The sequence below is a fragment of the Microtus oregoni genome, unplaced genomic scaffold (genome assembly GCF_018167655.1).
Source record: "Microtus oregoni isolate MIOR12 unplaced genomic scaffold, Mior012 000001F_ref0000356, whole genome shotgun sequence".
Taxonomy (NCBI): Eukaryota; Metazoa; Chordata; class Mammalia; order Rodentia; family Cricetidae; genus Microtus; species Microtus oregoni.
In genome coordinates, this window is record NW_024543060.1 from 81,140,150 (window position 1) to 81,155,939 (window position 15,790).

A 15,790-nucleotide genomic window follows, 5' to 3' on the forward strand; every position below is an offset into this window, starting at 1 on the left:
CTTAAAAACTGCCTCCATTTTTACAAGCTGGGTATTAAAGCAAGGTGACATGTCTTGTACAAGTTCCCAGGCAGCTACAGGAAACCTGATTTGTTCTGTAGCTTCCATCAGGACTCATGATTCAGAACTGCACCAGTCAGACATCAGGGAAGCTGGTTCAAACTTCCTCACTGCATCTGCTCCACACACCCATCTTATTTCATGAAGAAAGGCCAATTAGTATATTTTAAAGAAAGCTCTCCCCCAGCTAAAATGCCAGAATATAAAGGACTTAAGAAAACTTGAGTTTCTCTAATAGACAGTAGTTACAGCTATCCTAAGTATTCCATTAGATAAGATTTAAGCTGCAAGTCAACGCACAGAACTCTGAATGATTTTCCTATCAGCAAAGATTGACAATCATCATTGACCTGGATGCCAGATAAGCCTGTGAAACTGCAAAACTGCAAAACCCCAAACTGAGATCTCTCAAGCTACTGTGTTGTTTTACTCTATGACATGGAAATATCCTCTATCATTCATCAAGTTAAGCAAGGTAGAGACTGGCTCCTCCTGCTTTGTAAGGTTTCTATTGGCTCTCAGCTTCTACCAGTTTCTATGATTGTATTTTCCCCAGGATCTCTTTTTGTCTCATAAACAATTTCTCCAGCCTATTTTCTCCAGTACTATTTTGTGGCTTATAGGTCCAAATGCCTACTTGACACACACAGGACATCTCATACACTTCCACAGGGTCAAAACCCAGAATACGCAAACCTAACATACCCATTCATCCTTACTAGTCTACCTAATCAAGCCATCTTTCATTTTACATTCCCTGTCAAAACTGCAGTTCAAATATTGCTGGAGACTGGTGTAAAAATTTCACTGGGTGTTCTGCTTCTATTTCTCTCTTTCTAGTCTTAAAAATCGTATTTTAGCATACAAAGAATGATACAATACTGGCATTGTAGAAAATCTCAGAGGCCTTACGGTCTAGTTAAGCCACGGATAATCTCATCTCCTGCTTCTTTATATTCATCAGCACACTGGCTTCCTTTCCATTTTCATACAGCTCAATACAGTTTTCTCCCCTGCAGCCCCCTGCACTGTTTGCTGTCTGTCTGTGTAATGGCAGTTCTTGGTTATTGATCTGACTACCTCTGAATGAACTAAAGCCCAAGCAGCTGGGTCACAGTGAGGGATATTTTCTTAACTGAATCATTCAAAGTGGGAAAACCCTCTTTTCAGGTGAGGAGATCTACCTCTAATCGGCCACACCTTCTGCTGGTAGTCTACCTAAAGAACACAGAAGAAGGAAGCTTGTTCCCATTGCTGCTTGCTCCCCCTCTTACCAGCAAGTCCATTCCTTCACTGGCATTAGAGCCTACTTCAGGATGCTGGTGCGTACTGACTCCTAGCCCCGTGAACTGAACAACTACTACTATACCATTCTACTGGTAGACAGCCATTGTTGGACTAGCTGGACCACAGCCTGCGTGTAAGCAGTCTAATGAATGTCCTTTCTATATACATATAGATTCATTCTGTAAGTTTTGTTCCCCTAGAGAACCCTGACTAATACAGCCTGGAAAGCTCTTGTGGCTATTTATATGCCTGGCTCCTAGTGACCCACCATATTTCATTTCAGCTCGAATTCTTAATATAGTCTTCCTCAATTACCTTATTTTATTACCCCATGCAGATCCTTTACAACCCTGATGCTCTCACAAGAGGTCTATTTAATGTTAAACTTCCATTTTCATCCTCATAGCTGTCCCCCATGTAAAATATAAGGGTTATGAGAGCAGGGACCATCAGTATTCTCCACAAAGCCTTTCCTCTCCAGTGGCATACTGTCCAGGTATCCATCCTTGTACTACTGGGGTATTTTCTTCCAGAATATACATTATCTCATGATTTTGCTCACTGAAGTCAGTATTTCCTGTTTTCAGAAGGTTGTCCAGTATTAACGGTTGGATAAATGACTTGATAATGTATTGAACCAAAGTATTTTTTGCTTTGCTCCTTCTTTGCTTAGATGTACTATGTTCCCAAGGCTCCCTGCCCTAACTTCTTTAGCTCATATCCCCTGAGACTCAAGACAATTAATCAACCTTTAAGTTTTATTTAAACCCTGTAGTGGGAAATACAGTTTAATGATCTTTTAAACTTTTGTTTTAGAGTTAGAGCTGGGATTTGAATATACTGTCTATTGTTCATAGACCATATATCTCAATATTTTCCTCTGTCAAATCAGAGTAATTAATAATATAACCACCTGGTAAGCACTAAATGAAGTTATATGTGAACTTCGCAGAAAAAAACAATAAAAAAGATGCTACTGCTTTAGATTAGGCTGATAACCCCTTGGTCTCCAATTATACAATATGCTGGCAACGTACTAACATCAAATACTATATCCACTATTACCCAAAATACTGACTTCTTTGAAGCCAGGGATCAGATATCTAAACTCTTTCTGACGTTAGTATATAGAACAGTGTCTGGAATACACTTCAAAACCAAAAGTCAGTAAGCACACAAAAATTTCAATTAATTTAAATGGCAAAATCTAGTGTTTCCTACTATCAGACGTGGCAGATATTTAAATTTAAATAAAGTCAAAAATCCTGTTTTCCAGTTGTACTTGTCACACCTCAAGAACACAATAGATACACACAGCCAGTATCACAGGCATTTCTGCCTTCACCAAGAGGTCCCAGTCCACAGAATAAAACCTAACTGTGCTAGGTTATTGTGCTATAACCATACAGGATACCGCGGCAGCTGTTTCACTGATAGCAGCAGGGTACTGTATGCTATTTTATTATTGCTACATTATGGTTCCACTCATCTTCGGTTCACAGAATAAAGATCACGGAACATCAGGAGTGGTACTGGAAGACTGGTTATGGCTAATGTCTAGATCTACTATAGCACAGGATCCCACACATGTAGAAGAGGAGAGTTCACCACCTCAGGCCTCACGGGATCTTCAATCCCCACAACAGCAATGCAAGTAAGGCCAGTGACGACATCATTCTCATTATCCCATTCTGGTTCTGGTTCTCCAGCTGGAAAATCTCTGAACGCAAGGCATATGGTTCTCAGGCCTTCTGATGCCATTGGCTCAATCACAGTTTTTACAATATCATCACGGTCCCTGGGCCGGAATACTTTTGCCTCACCATTAGCACTCAAGATTTTGAAACACCTACAAGGGAACAATGGATGCAAATATCAATAATTAACAAAAGTAAGAGGTGATATCATTTAAGAGAACTGCAAGGGCAAGGGAGCTCATGGGATCTGACATCAGGAAATGAGGGAATCTTACACGGTGCATTTTACAGACTAGTTTACTCTCCCCTTGACTAAATAGTTCTCACCTGTATGGCTCTTATTTATGGTTCTTAACCAGTTACCATGGACAGTCTCTAGGTTTTCTTTTTTGGGAAATGCTGTTTTAAAAACGTTTTCACAAAGATTCTCAAGTGGTTACATAAAATATTTTCTCCTTTTAAATAAACAGGGTAAGTTCAAATTAACCCCTTACCTGTGAGATTATTTCATCACCTATATTGTTTTAACCACAAAAGAAAAAAAGAATCTTTTTGTTAAAATATCAAAATAGGCATTTTATGAGAGAAAGATTACATCACATAGTTTAATTTTTAGTGAAACTAACTCCAAGACTCCCCCTAGTACGTAGTGAAGTCACATCTTCTATATTCCTCTTTTTGTGATGTCCTTCTATATGTTTCCATGGAAGTGTCTTGGTTCTCTCTCTCTCTCTTTCTTTTGAGACAAAATTTCTCTGTGTTTGTATAGCTGTCCTGGAACTCGCTCTGCAGACCAGGTGACCTTGAACTCAGAGATCCGCCTGCCTCCGCCTCCCTGAGTGCTAGGATTAAATGTGTGCACCACCACTGTCCAGCCACGGAAGTGTCTTTTAAATCTCCACCGTTCTGTTTTCTAAGGCTTTCGTCAGTGCTGAAGTGTCTTAACCTTGGTGCGCAAGACTGAATGCTGCCTGCTCACTGCCTGTGTAGTTGGCATTAACATTACCCCAACTGTTTTAGGTAACTTGAAAATTTCACGTGAACACTGGCTTCTTCATCCCCAAAGCATTGTCACCTCCTAATTGCCACGTTTCTTTTCTCTCTGTGGTACTGAGGAATGAGTGTTCATTCCTTTGTATCCACGTCCCTTCTTTCCCGTGGCTCTCATCTCCCAGTCTGAGCTCCTATGTGACAGCAACAGCCGTTTCATCCATCCCCGGCACCAGTCGCTCCTTTCATCCTGACCTCGAATCAGTTCCTGATTCAGGAATGGCTTCCAGTCACAGCCTTCTTGTTTCTGTCTTTTAAACGAGGTTTCATTATGTAGTCCATGACTTTCAAATGCTAGGGGATACACATCTAGACACATGCACCACCACATCTAGCGTTTAGACACAGCGCTTTGATGACAAATGCTCTAATGGTATTACCTGGTTTCTCAATTCTCACCTAATCATTCTAACACTCAAGTCTTTAAGCAGAATATAAACATAACTGAGTTACTGTGCACTTACTACACAACAAGCTCTATGGGAGGAATTTGCTGGCTTGGCATTGCTTAGCTGCTGGTTGCCAGTCCCTTTTCTAATGGAGAATGGAAAGTAAGGAGAAAAAAATTCTGACTCAGATTTCAAAGCTAATTAGTTGCAAGGAAAGAGTCAATGTTTGATTGACTTTGATTAAAAAAAAAAAAAAAACCTCTCCTTTGCCAATACCGTATCTGTTACCAAGTAAACCAGGTCTACAACAGGTTCCTACCCTGTCACACTGAATGAAATTACATAACTGTGCTAGAGATGAAAGATGATTGTAATCTAGGTCTCACAACACCTTCTCACTTCCTGCTTAGCTATACAAGAAGATGTTTTCCAGCACACTGCATCCTGTCCCCTTGAAGTTCTCAATTCATACCCACACCCATTTTAAATGCAATCTCTCCTCTAAAAGCTCAAAGAAGCCTAGGTTAGATCCAAGAAGGAATTGTGGCAAATGCCTATAGTCCCAGCATTTGGGAGATGGGGGTACAGGGGTATAGCCTGAGCTACATGAAATTCTTTATTAAAACAAAAACTAAAACAAAACAGTAAAATAACTTCTATCAGCTTACCAAAAGCTGCTTTTAAAAATTTACTTAACCTCTTAAGGCTATTAAGACTATAATGTGTCAAGCGTACATTAAAATACATTAAATTATAAACCATATACAAGTAAATCAACAATAGAAACATTCAAAATGCTTTAATAGTAACTCCAATTTTCCAAAATTGCTTTTACGTTTTTTGATAGTTCTCTATTAGAATAAAAAATAATTTTAATAGCTGTAATAACATAGCTAATAGGAAATTATGTTTCTATATGGAATGTTAACTTTGAAACTAGGGAACTATAAAGGACAGTAAGAAACAAAGATTACATATAAAATAGAAATATAAATTTCCCTTGGATACAAATGGGGACTTTCTATTTATATCAATAGAAAATTGGGCAGTAGTGGTGCATTCCTTTAAACCTAGCACACAGGAGGCAGAGGCAGGAGGATCTCTGAGTTCAAGGCCAATCTAGTCTACAAAGCTAGTTTCAAGGCAGCCAGGACTACACAGAGAAACCCTGTCTCAAAAAACAAATAAATAAATCCCAAGCCAACCAAATAAAAAACAAAAGATTTTTCAAGATTATATAAAATATTGGAATCAATATCTATTAAAAAAAACTCAAAGCAATGAAGCTGACCTTATTTAAACTACCACACTAAATGTAATAAGCTTATTTTCCCTAGAGCAAAATGCTGAGAAATTAGAAGCTACAGAGTTGAGAGGCAAAACACAGCAGGCAGATCTCTGGACACCAGAAAGTATGCAATAGTTGTGATGTTATCAAATGTACGATGCTCACAAAGGAAAGAAACAACCTCACAGTGGGATTTCATGCCCAATAGTCAGTCAGATTATTCATCTAAGCACTTCACACTTACTTTTTCAGCATTATCTCAGAAGCACCCTTGCTGAAGATCCGGAAACTTCCATCTGAATTTTTCAGGACTGTACTCATGGACTTCCTAACAGAATTGAAGGTATAGACTTTGTACAGGGCTTCTTCTGGTATTTCATTTCTAACATCTTGATAATCCCGCTTTAAATCCAGGAGAAATCCCAACAAGGCACATTCTGTTTTATTACCCACATGACGAGGTAATCCACCCTCTTTCTCTGGTGGCTGTAAAAGAGTAAGGGTTAGAAGCTATCATTACTTTGCTTCCCTATTAAACATTTAACTTAAAATGTAAAACAGAATATAGCTTCTGAAACAAAATGATGTAGAAAATATCTTCTGAGAATTTCAAAGAAGGACAGATGTAAGGTAGAAAGGAGTCTGGGGAAGGGTACAGTACAGCCAGTTGCTAATCAAGTGAACTTCTGTCAAGCTTTCCAGCTACAATGGCTGTGGCTTTAGTAGCTATATAAACAGGAGACTTATGACTTATAATTAAATGACATAAGATGTATCTATCTTATAGTTAATTCTTCACACACAATAGGACTTAATTTTAACTCCTTTTCTCTTTTTGTTTTCATTGAGTATCTATATATTAAGTAATTCAAAACCAAACCCTTATTTGTAAGTATAGAAAGTAAAAACTCAGGCATTTTGCTAGTAAATGGCAAGATCCAGACTCTCCTAACTTCCTCGTAGACCCATTCATGTTCTCATTAAGCAACTTGCAATATAATTTCTGCCCAAAGATTTAAGAAATTGCTACACAATAAAAAGTGAAACACACGTTATACTTTCTGTTTAAATTTTGAAGCTTGCAAAGTTGAGAATACCTTAAGAAAGTTCTCACAGAATCTATGATTACTTTATGAGCCTTTAAAAGGTCTAAAGACAACTTTATGGGTAGGAACTACTGAGAAATAAAACAGTGGAACAAGCTTATATGAAGGACGCTACTGACAGTAGGTTCAAGGATTTCTTTAAATTGACACTGGGTGCTCTATTATGAGAAAGGCAAGCAGGTCCTTTACAAAACGAACGTAGTAACAGTAATTTAGTATTATGAATTTAGTATTAGTGTGTGGGCTGGGAATAAAATGGGGGCAGGACACTGACTTAACAGACACAGGTCCTTTGTTCTATACCTGCCACTGCAAATTAACAATAAACATGAGACTGTAGCCTGGTGTTCTGACTGTAAAGCATCAAAGTTTCTGAATACCAGAAATTAAAGATAAAAAGATATACAAGTGTGGGCTAGCAGATGGCTTAGGGGTCATGACACTTGTACACGCCCAGAAACATAAGTTTGACTCCTGGAACACAAGTAAACTTAGAAGGAGAGACCACTTCCACCTCTGACCTCCACAGGTGCCCACACAATACCAGGCACACAGACACAGTAATAATAAAGAAGTAACAGATCATATATTAATCATATCATAAACAATAATCCTCATGCATATAAATTAAAGAAATCTTACCAATATCTTTGACGTATAAGCACAATTCACAGAAATTCCTGTTACTAAATAGGACAAAATATTTGGTGGAATGGCTTCTGGCTCAGGAACCTTTTTATAATGCTTTTCATTTATATAAGCTTGGACGACTGTCATTCTGTTCATTGTCAATGTCCCCGTTTTATCTGAACAAATAGCTGTCGCGTTCCCCATGGTTTCACAAGCATCCAGATGCCTCACTAGGTTATTATCCTTCATCATTTTCTATAGTGACAAAAACCAAACCAAAACAAAACCAACAATGTAAAACAGTTAAACTACACAGAAAGACAATCACTTCATTACATTACAATGATAAAATCAATTAATACAAACACAGCTTAAAAATATCAGCTTAACACTGGAAGGATTTTACATATTTGACCTACTCAAATAAGCCAAAGAGAACACTACCAGCATTTAATGGTTTCAACCATGGTACTGATGCATTACATAATCCAAAAGCGATCTCAGCATCTATATTTAGGTGCTACATGCTTGAGATACGCTAGTGAAATGTCTTACTTTCACAACCGTCACCTGTAGGTATAGTAGTAATTAAAGTAAAGCAAGACAAAGGACCAAGTCTCATTAAGTACAAGATAAAGACTCCTCAGCAATTTCCAACAACAACATAGCTTTAGTCAGAGAAAATGAAAACTTTGTGATGGTGGTTGCTTCCTCCCCCTTTACAGGCTGAGTTAACATTCAAAGACATGACCGAGTCATTTGCATCCAATCCAAATGCTAGAAATTTTCATCCTTAGAATCAAAGTGCATGTCACTGCTTTCATTTGTAACCAAGGGGGACAGTTTCAAAGATGCCAAGACTTTTCACAATAGCTGAAAAAGATATTTGAATTAAAGTCACACACACACACACACACACACACACACGATTACAAGAATTCATTTCCAATGCTTCTCCACCCATAACTAAAATCAAAGGAGAATATACAAAACCCCAGTTTTTGAGTAAGCATAGAAAAGAGAAATGTATACTTCCAAAGTTACTTATTATCTGGATACAAGAAACTGAAAGTATAAAATCTGCAGTAGAGGAAATAGGTTGAATTTTAGGAAACTGACAAGATATAGAAAGACCACAGCACCGTGAAAAAACAGAAGGTGATCATATTAGGCCCAAACAGACATTTAACACAAGCTGAAAGGACTTTAGGCAAAATGGTCTCACTCTTCTATTGAAGGAACACAAATCAGCTTACCTGTATCTTTCTGATGAACTGAAAAATTAACATCATTAATGACTATACAAAATGAACTAATGACAATACTGGTAAAGTGGGTGGTTTGTCAAATCAGTATTTATTCTAATTGTTTTAAAGCACCAGAAAAGTACAAATAGATGGTTAAACTGTGTTCTGTAAATATCTTATCATATTATAATTTTTTAACTATATAAATTGTGTTAAATGCCTGAAAGGAAAATAAAGAGTGGGGACCCGCAAGGTGGCTTAGTGGGCGAAAGCTGCTTATAGCCAGGCAGTGGTGGCGCACGACTTTAATCCCAGCATTCGGAAAGCAGAGGTAGGCAGATCTCTGAGTCTGAGGACAGCCTGGTCTACAAGAGCTAGTTCCAGGACAAGCTCAAAGCTACAGAGAAACCCTGTCTTGAAAAACAAACCTCCAACCAAACAAAAAAAGCGGCTTGTTATCGAGCCTAGTGACCTAAGTTGGATCTCAGGGTCCCACAAGGCAGAAGGAAAGAATCCACTCCAGCCAGCTGTACTCTGACTTCTACATGCACACAAATGCACAGACACAGTAAATTAAGAAAAAATTCAAACAGTAAGCAAGACACATTCTTATGACTGGCCATTTGTAAAACATTTGGAATACTGAAGGAAAAATGTAAGCACAGAAGTTGACTGGTTAGATTTTTCCCCATCAGAAATGTTATTAGCCAAATAACTTCATGAATTACAAGAGCAGCATTCTTGTGTTAAGTGTAACCCGTAAAGCTGAAATGGAAGAAAAGAGGTAGAAGGAATACTCAGAAACCAGCAGGGTAGACTGGAGCAGAGGGAGAGTGAGGCAGATGAGCACTGACAGGGACAAGAGCGAGGGCCAGAACGAGCAGGACTTTGCAGCTACAGGAAGGGAGTCAGAGGGTTTACACGTACATCTATGTGAACTGTTCTTGGAAATAAAACCCTGCCCACAAGTGGGAAGACTACGCTGTAGGAACAGAAAAGTAGAAACATGTGGCCTCAGGAACTGGTCTCAAGTAAAATGCCCTCGCTCTTGTGCAGTATTCTAACCTGCACATATCCTGGCCTTGATTTTACGGATGGGAAGGTGGGGAGGGTAAGACCCCACCAAGCTGCTGCTCTTCACGAAGTGAGCAGGTTGCTGTACACAGAAATAGTGAAATCACTACCTGCACTTTTATGGATATGGAAACCCTCCACTTTCCAGACCAGAAAAGGATTTACCGGGTATGCATTTTCTAAACCAGCCAAGGCTTTAAACATCATGTCTACCAACTATTCCCACGAACCTTGACTGAATAAGCCAGTGAGATTGTGACTGCCAGTGGAAGGCCTTCGGGCACAGCAACTACTAGAACGGTAACTCCAATAATGAAGAACTTCACAAAGTACTGTATGTAGATTGGTGTGCACTCAGCAAGCCACGGTCTCTTCTGGACCCAGAAGGTATCGATCACAAAATATAATACTAGGATGATAACTGTGATGGCAGACATCAGCAGACCTTTAAAGACAGAAAAGTGGCAATTGTTTAAAAAGTGCAGACACTACCCACTGCCAACTGTATTAGCACTGTAAGGCTATTTTATAACTCGGTAAGTTATGTCTATTTTAATTTTTCTGGGAAACTGTTATCTCCAATTTGTACTTCATTTATCATATCTGACCCCTGTCAGATTTAAGTTTTGCTTCTAGGTATAATCCTGACTCCAGAGACTAAGAGAGGAGCTTCTGTGGTTCTTTGACAACTGTGTCTTGTCTTCGAAAGGCCCAGGTAAAGCAAGAAGCAAATACAAGAGAATACCAACAGATCAGCGTAGGCTAGCACTTGCAATGCTCAACATTCTGAAAGATACATGAAGGCCGGTCAACTTAAGAGTCTCAAAATTAAGTTAACTACGTTTAAAAGTATACACATAAAAGTATACTACCTGGATCATTTCCTAATTTACTTTTAATCTATCTTCACTGATGCATTAACTCAGAAAAATAAACTTTTTTTTTTTTTGAGACAGGGTTTCTCTGTGGCTTTGGAGCCTGTCCTGGAACTCGCTCTGTAGACCAGGCTGGTCTCGAACTCACAGAGATCCGCCTGCCTCTGCCTCCCGAGTATTGGGATTAAAGGCGTGCGCCACCATCGCCCAGCCAGAAAAATAAACTTTAACTATATACTACAAAACATTTGCCCTTCTGTTATTTAGCCTCTTAAAAATGAATATTAAAACATAAAGCAGGTCTAAATATCTGGGTCTAATACCCTAGTAGTAAATGTTTACAAAAATATATTTTTTTTCATAGCCAATCAACAGAAGGCTGAGCACAATGTGTGCCAAGAAACTGTTAAAGTTTGATAATTTGTACAAAATCACTTCCCTGATAGTCCCTTTTCATTACTGACCCTAAAAGTTTAAAGACGATTACAAGGCCTTGTAAATTAAGCAAATTCAGGCACTAATTTTAACTTAATCACTGACTGACCAGGTCACTGACAGAAGGGGTAATGGCCCATATGCCATAATCACATTATGAGTGTCTATGGTAATCAAAAAGCCCCATACAAAAATAAAAAAAAAATATTCTAACTCCAACATCCTTTACACTTGCCAAGTGCCATTTCCAGTCCTCGCTGTGTTGAGAGACCCTCTCAGGTAGGAAAGCACAGATGCACTCCAGAACCAACACCCATTCTCGGGTCATACCTGCTTTGCCAATCTGAACAGCCAGTTTTGTAAGTTTCCCTTGTAAAACGGACTTTTCTTTTTTTGGCAAATTTGCTTTCTTTTTGTCTTTTTCATCGCCATCTCCTCCCTCTTCACTCTTTAAAGGCTGCATTTCCATGGCTGCACCATCCTGGGCTTTTGCTAGGTTCAGAAAAAACACAATTTTGCTGCATTTAAAGGCATGATTAACTTTTTTTTTTTTTTTTTTTTTTTACAAAGTTTGTTACAGGAAAAAGGCTGAACCATAAACATCCAGTGCTCTGTGCGTATGTGTAATGGGAGTACCTACACCGACAGAATAAGACAACAGTGACATTAACCTGTGGTACTGTTCCAGATTTCAGAATGCCACATTCAGTGATAGGAATGAGCTATACACAGTCCTTAAATAAAGAACTAAGAATACTAATTTCTTTTCATGCGATGTTAGGGATTAGGCCATATCCAAAGACTACAGATCCCTCTGATTAACTTACGATCAATACAGAATATTAGATATGATTTCATATATAAAAATATACATATTTATAAACTTTTAAATATAATTTACACTCTACAGATTCTTAGGCATTTTTGCTACCAACTATATACAATTATATTTTCTACCAACTACATAGTAACATTTCAAGTATGTCAGAACACTTGAAACCCTTATGTGGAAAGCTACCTAAGCATAGTAGCAGAAGTCATAATTAACACCCTCTTAAGACCGTAGAAACAGCATGACTACGGCACTGGCAACAGAGGGCAACCCAAGCTAACATTGCTGATGTTCCCTGCCACATGTACCCTAATTTTGGATAAATATAGTACACAGCAGACCTATTTTTGGGGATAACGAAAACAAGCTAACTGTACTTTTTCTTTTCCTCAATTTACCTTTGTTGCGATTCTCAATAGCTCCATCTTGTTTCTTATCTGTAGGAACAAAATGGGAATTAAAGCTTTCCAAAAGAAATGAATACGGCCATGCTAAATTATGCAGAGGTAGTTCACATTTCTATAAGGGAATTGTTACACAATGGTGTACAAGTATACAAAAAGAAAACACCAGTTTGTTGACTTGCGTCAATCACTTCCTACATCTTACCACGGGAGAATATTCCAAAATAATTTAGGGCATGCATACTGTATTTCTGCACAAGACTTTATTCTTTTATAAGTTATAAGCCCGAATATGGTACAAGAGATTGACAAGCTAAATACAGACCTAACCCTGAGAAAGCAGAAAAGGAGAGGATAGAGAGGGAGGGAGGAAGGGAGGGATGCTATAAAAAGAAAACAGGCATACAGGGGAGCTATAGTGGGAATGAGAATGAGAAGATGTAAAAGACAGGGAGGCAAGTTAGTAAAAGCAAATATTAATATGCCAGGATGATTACCAGTCAAAGAAACCCCCTAAATTAGCTTAGAATCACAGAACACAGAGACGTCACGCGTCTGAGGCAATAATCAAGAAGGGAACGGGCAGGTCTACTGTTTGGAACAAGCAAACCAGCCTGTTTCCTTCCAACTTCACTATCAAGAAGAGCATCTTCAAGCTGGGAAACCTGGAACATACGTCAGGAAAGAACAGAAGCTTGGGCTAGATGAAGCGATAGTAAGAGAACACCTAGCTACCGTCAGTGAGCTCAGGCCTGGACAGGAGAAAGCTACATTCTATGCTGGCAAGCAAATGGACAGGGCATGGAGACAGATTAGCCTGGGCTGTGTCTGATTAGACGACTAAGTAGTCAAGAGAATAGGAGAGTTGGAGGGAAGGAGGAGAGAGAAGCAAAAAGTAAAACAAGCTAAACAATGGTTTTGATGTTAATTCCTAGGGCTATTCCAGGCTGGACTAATAAAAGCACTTGGAAAAGACACTGGGGGACAGGGCTTATCAGAAACGTTTCTGTAAGGTCAGAAAGATCAGTCATTAACACACTTCTTTTTTATAGGATCCAATGATGTTCGACTCCTGTGTATCAGGAGAGGAAAGAGCAAAAGGAGTTTGATCACACACTTGCTACCTGATCAAGTTACACAACCCTCCATGAGGTCAGTTTCCTAGCAGTAAGAGTAAGACAGATGAAGATGGAGTGTGCAAACCACTCAGTAACCACTGCTACCAGATTTCAAGAAGCCTGTGGTGGCTCATCAAGGGCTGCCTGCAGTACTGAAGTGGAGAAATCTAGAACAAGGGGCTAGCCACCCTCAACCTGAGGCACAACATTTCACCTGTCCCACCCCTGGTGTTGGGAAATGAACACATGCCATGACGTTCTCTAACACTGAGCTACACTCTCAATCTAAAGAAATTTTCTAATACATTTTACTTAAAATAAGAACTTCACATGAAAATACAATGCAAAAAAACCAAACAACCCATGAAACTATTAGGGGCTCTGAGGCAAACCAGGTGCCATGGCTCCTGTCTGTAATACCAGTACTTTCAAGCAGGATGACTGCCTCAAGTTCAAGTCAACCTGGGCTACCCACTGAATTCTAAACTAGCCCAAGGCAGAATATGAAACCCTGGCTTAAAAATAGTTCATGCAAACATGCACCTCTACTGTGGGTCTGATTCTGGGTTCTAGGCTCAGCATGATAAACCACGGCAACAAACTCCCAAAAAACAACAGATTAAAAACTATGATAGAGTACGGCAAGCCAGAATTTTAGCCAGGCAATTTTTTTTAGATCTTAAAAGACCCAAGAAACCAAAATATAGGCTTACATCCTAATGAAAATTAAATAAATCCAAATGATTACAGGACACTAACTGCTGCCAAGACAAAGGAGAGGAGTCCCTGAAAGGTCCCTCTGAGTGAGATGAACAGTGCAGAGGATACCAGGAAATGGTACAGGAGGGCATTCTAAAGAGGCATACCCTGAACTTACATTCTGAGATGTCTGTGTGTTTGTTTATCCGTTTGTTCTAAGAGCTCTGTGGATAAACCATATGCTATCAAAGTCTGCTGACAGATCTCCTGGAGAGACAGCAGAAACAGTCAAAATGAAAGATCTTGACATTGAATGATGGGTCAGTATGTCAAGACAAGCAGAAAGTGTCAAAGTGCAACCCTAGTCTGCGTGCAAACATTTACCATGTATGTATAGAATGGACACCAGAAAGGCAAAAATCTGAAGATTAAAGACCAAGCGAGAGCAGGAAGGGAGAGTTGAATTCATAGTGATGATCAAATGAGCAGAGAAGAAACAGGATGAAGCCCAAACTGAAGTACTACTAAGTGTATGCTGACTCTGTCTCTTCCTGTGGTAGAGGGGCCTGGCGCACTAATGAAAACCATTTTTGCTCTTGAGAGTGCATCAGATAATTAACATTACATTACATTTTCATATTACAGTCTCATGAAAGAGCTCTATTTCAGGACCAGTTTTGAAGATTCCCAGTCACTGTTAATTCCAAATACCAATTCTTACAGCCAACTACTACACCTACTCTTCTTTTCTTTTTTCTTCTCATCTTTCTTTTCTTCTTCTTCACCTCCAGCTCCAAGTAAGGTAAAGATAATTCCAGTTTGAGAATTCACACCTACAGCTGTAACCACCATTCTTCCAGAGCCTTCCATTACATGAGTACCTATAACAACAGAGAACTTTGTAAAAAATTATAATAGCTTTCCCTCCAACAATTTCAAATTTCAGCCATACTGTTTTTAATAAACAAGATTTAATAAAGCACACTAATATATTAAAAAGCACACTAATATATTGAATCTTAAACTCTTGTGCTTAAAGCAATTTGCAGTCATGAGGTTAAACTTTTATTACCAAGTGACAAAAGGAAAATAACACATCAAATCCTTGTGTAAAATACCAGATTATAGTACCTATATTTCTTAAGATGTAATACAACTCATATTTCTCAAAAAAGCCTATAAGGGAAAAATTAGCACATTGCTTGGAATGTGTGAGTATTCAATGAAGTCAGTATTAGCTATAACATAAGAATGTAAGGGCAGGGGGGTTAGCATCTAAAAAATATATCTTTCAAACAGAAATATGCTTATGGCCAGAATTCCACAGCACAAACATGTTCTCATACTCAACCCTAAACCTCTAACCCAGGCTTTCAACTCAGCTTGCCAACGTTACTGACAGCTCCCTAACTTGTTTCTCTGCCTCTCTAGTTTATCCCCGTGTTTTAGTATTCCTACAGTGTAATTTAACATCCTTCTTAGGATTCAGTAATCTCTGACTCTAAACACTGCCTACTGGATCAAGCCCTGAATCTTCATTTGACACTAACCAACCTTCTCAATTTTCTTGACTACAACTCTAACATAAAATTCCAATCC

General features: G+C 38.7%; 1 protein-coding gene across 3 annotated transcripts in view; it reads right to left on the bottom strand.

Moving 5' to 3' along the window:
* Atp2b1 (ATPase plasma membrane Ca2+ transporting 1) overlaps positions 1-15,790 on the bottom strand; it is a 101,759-nt gene that overhangs the window by 16,403 nt on the left and 69,566 nt on the right. For all 3 annotated transcript variants that reach the window (XM_041669423.1, XM_041669416.1, XM_041669426.1), the window contains exons 6-12: positions 14,932-15,072; positions 12,369-12,407; positions 11,469-11,630; positions 10,059-10,273; positions 7,520-7,762; positions 6,016-6,257; positions 2,959-3,196 (exon numbers count right to left, since the gene is read on the bottom strand). In XM_041669423.1, the coding sequence (XP_041525357.1) occupies positions 2,959-3,196; positions 6,016-6,257; positions 7,520-7,762; positions 10,059-10,273; positions 11,469-11,630; positions 12,369-12,407; positions 14,932-15,072 (1,280 nt within the window). The remainder of the gene's footprint in view (positions 1-2,958; positions 3,197-6,015; positions 6,258-7,519; positions 7,763-10,058; positions 10,274-11,468; positions 11,631-12,368; positions 12,408-14,931; positions 15,073-15,790) is intronic.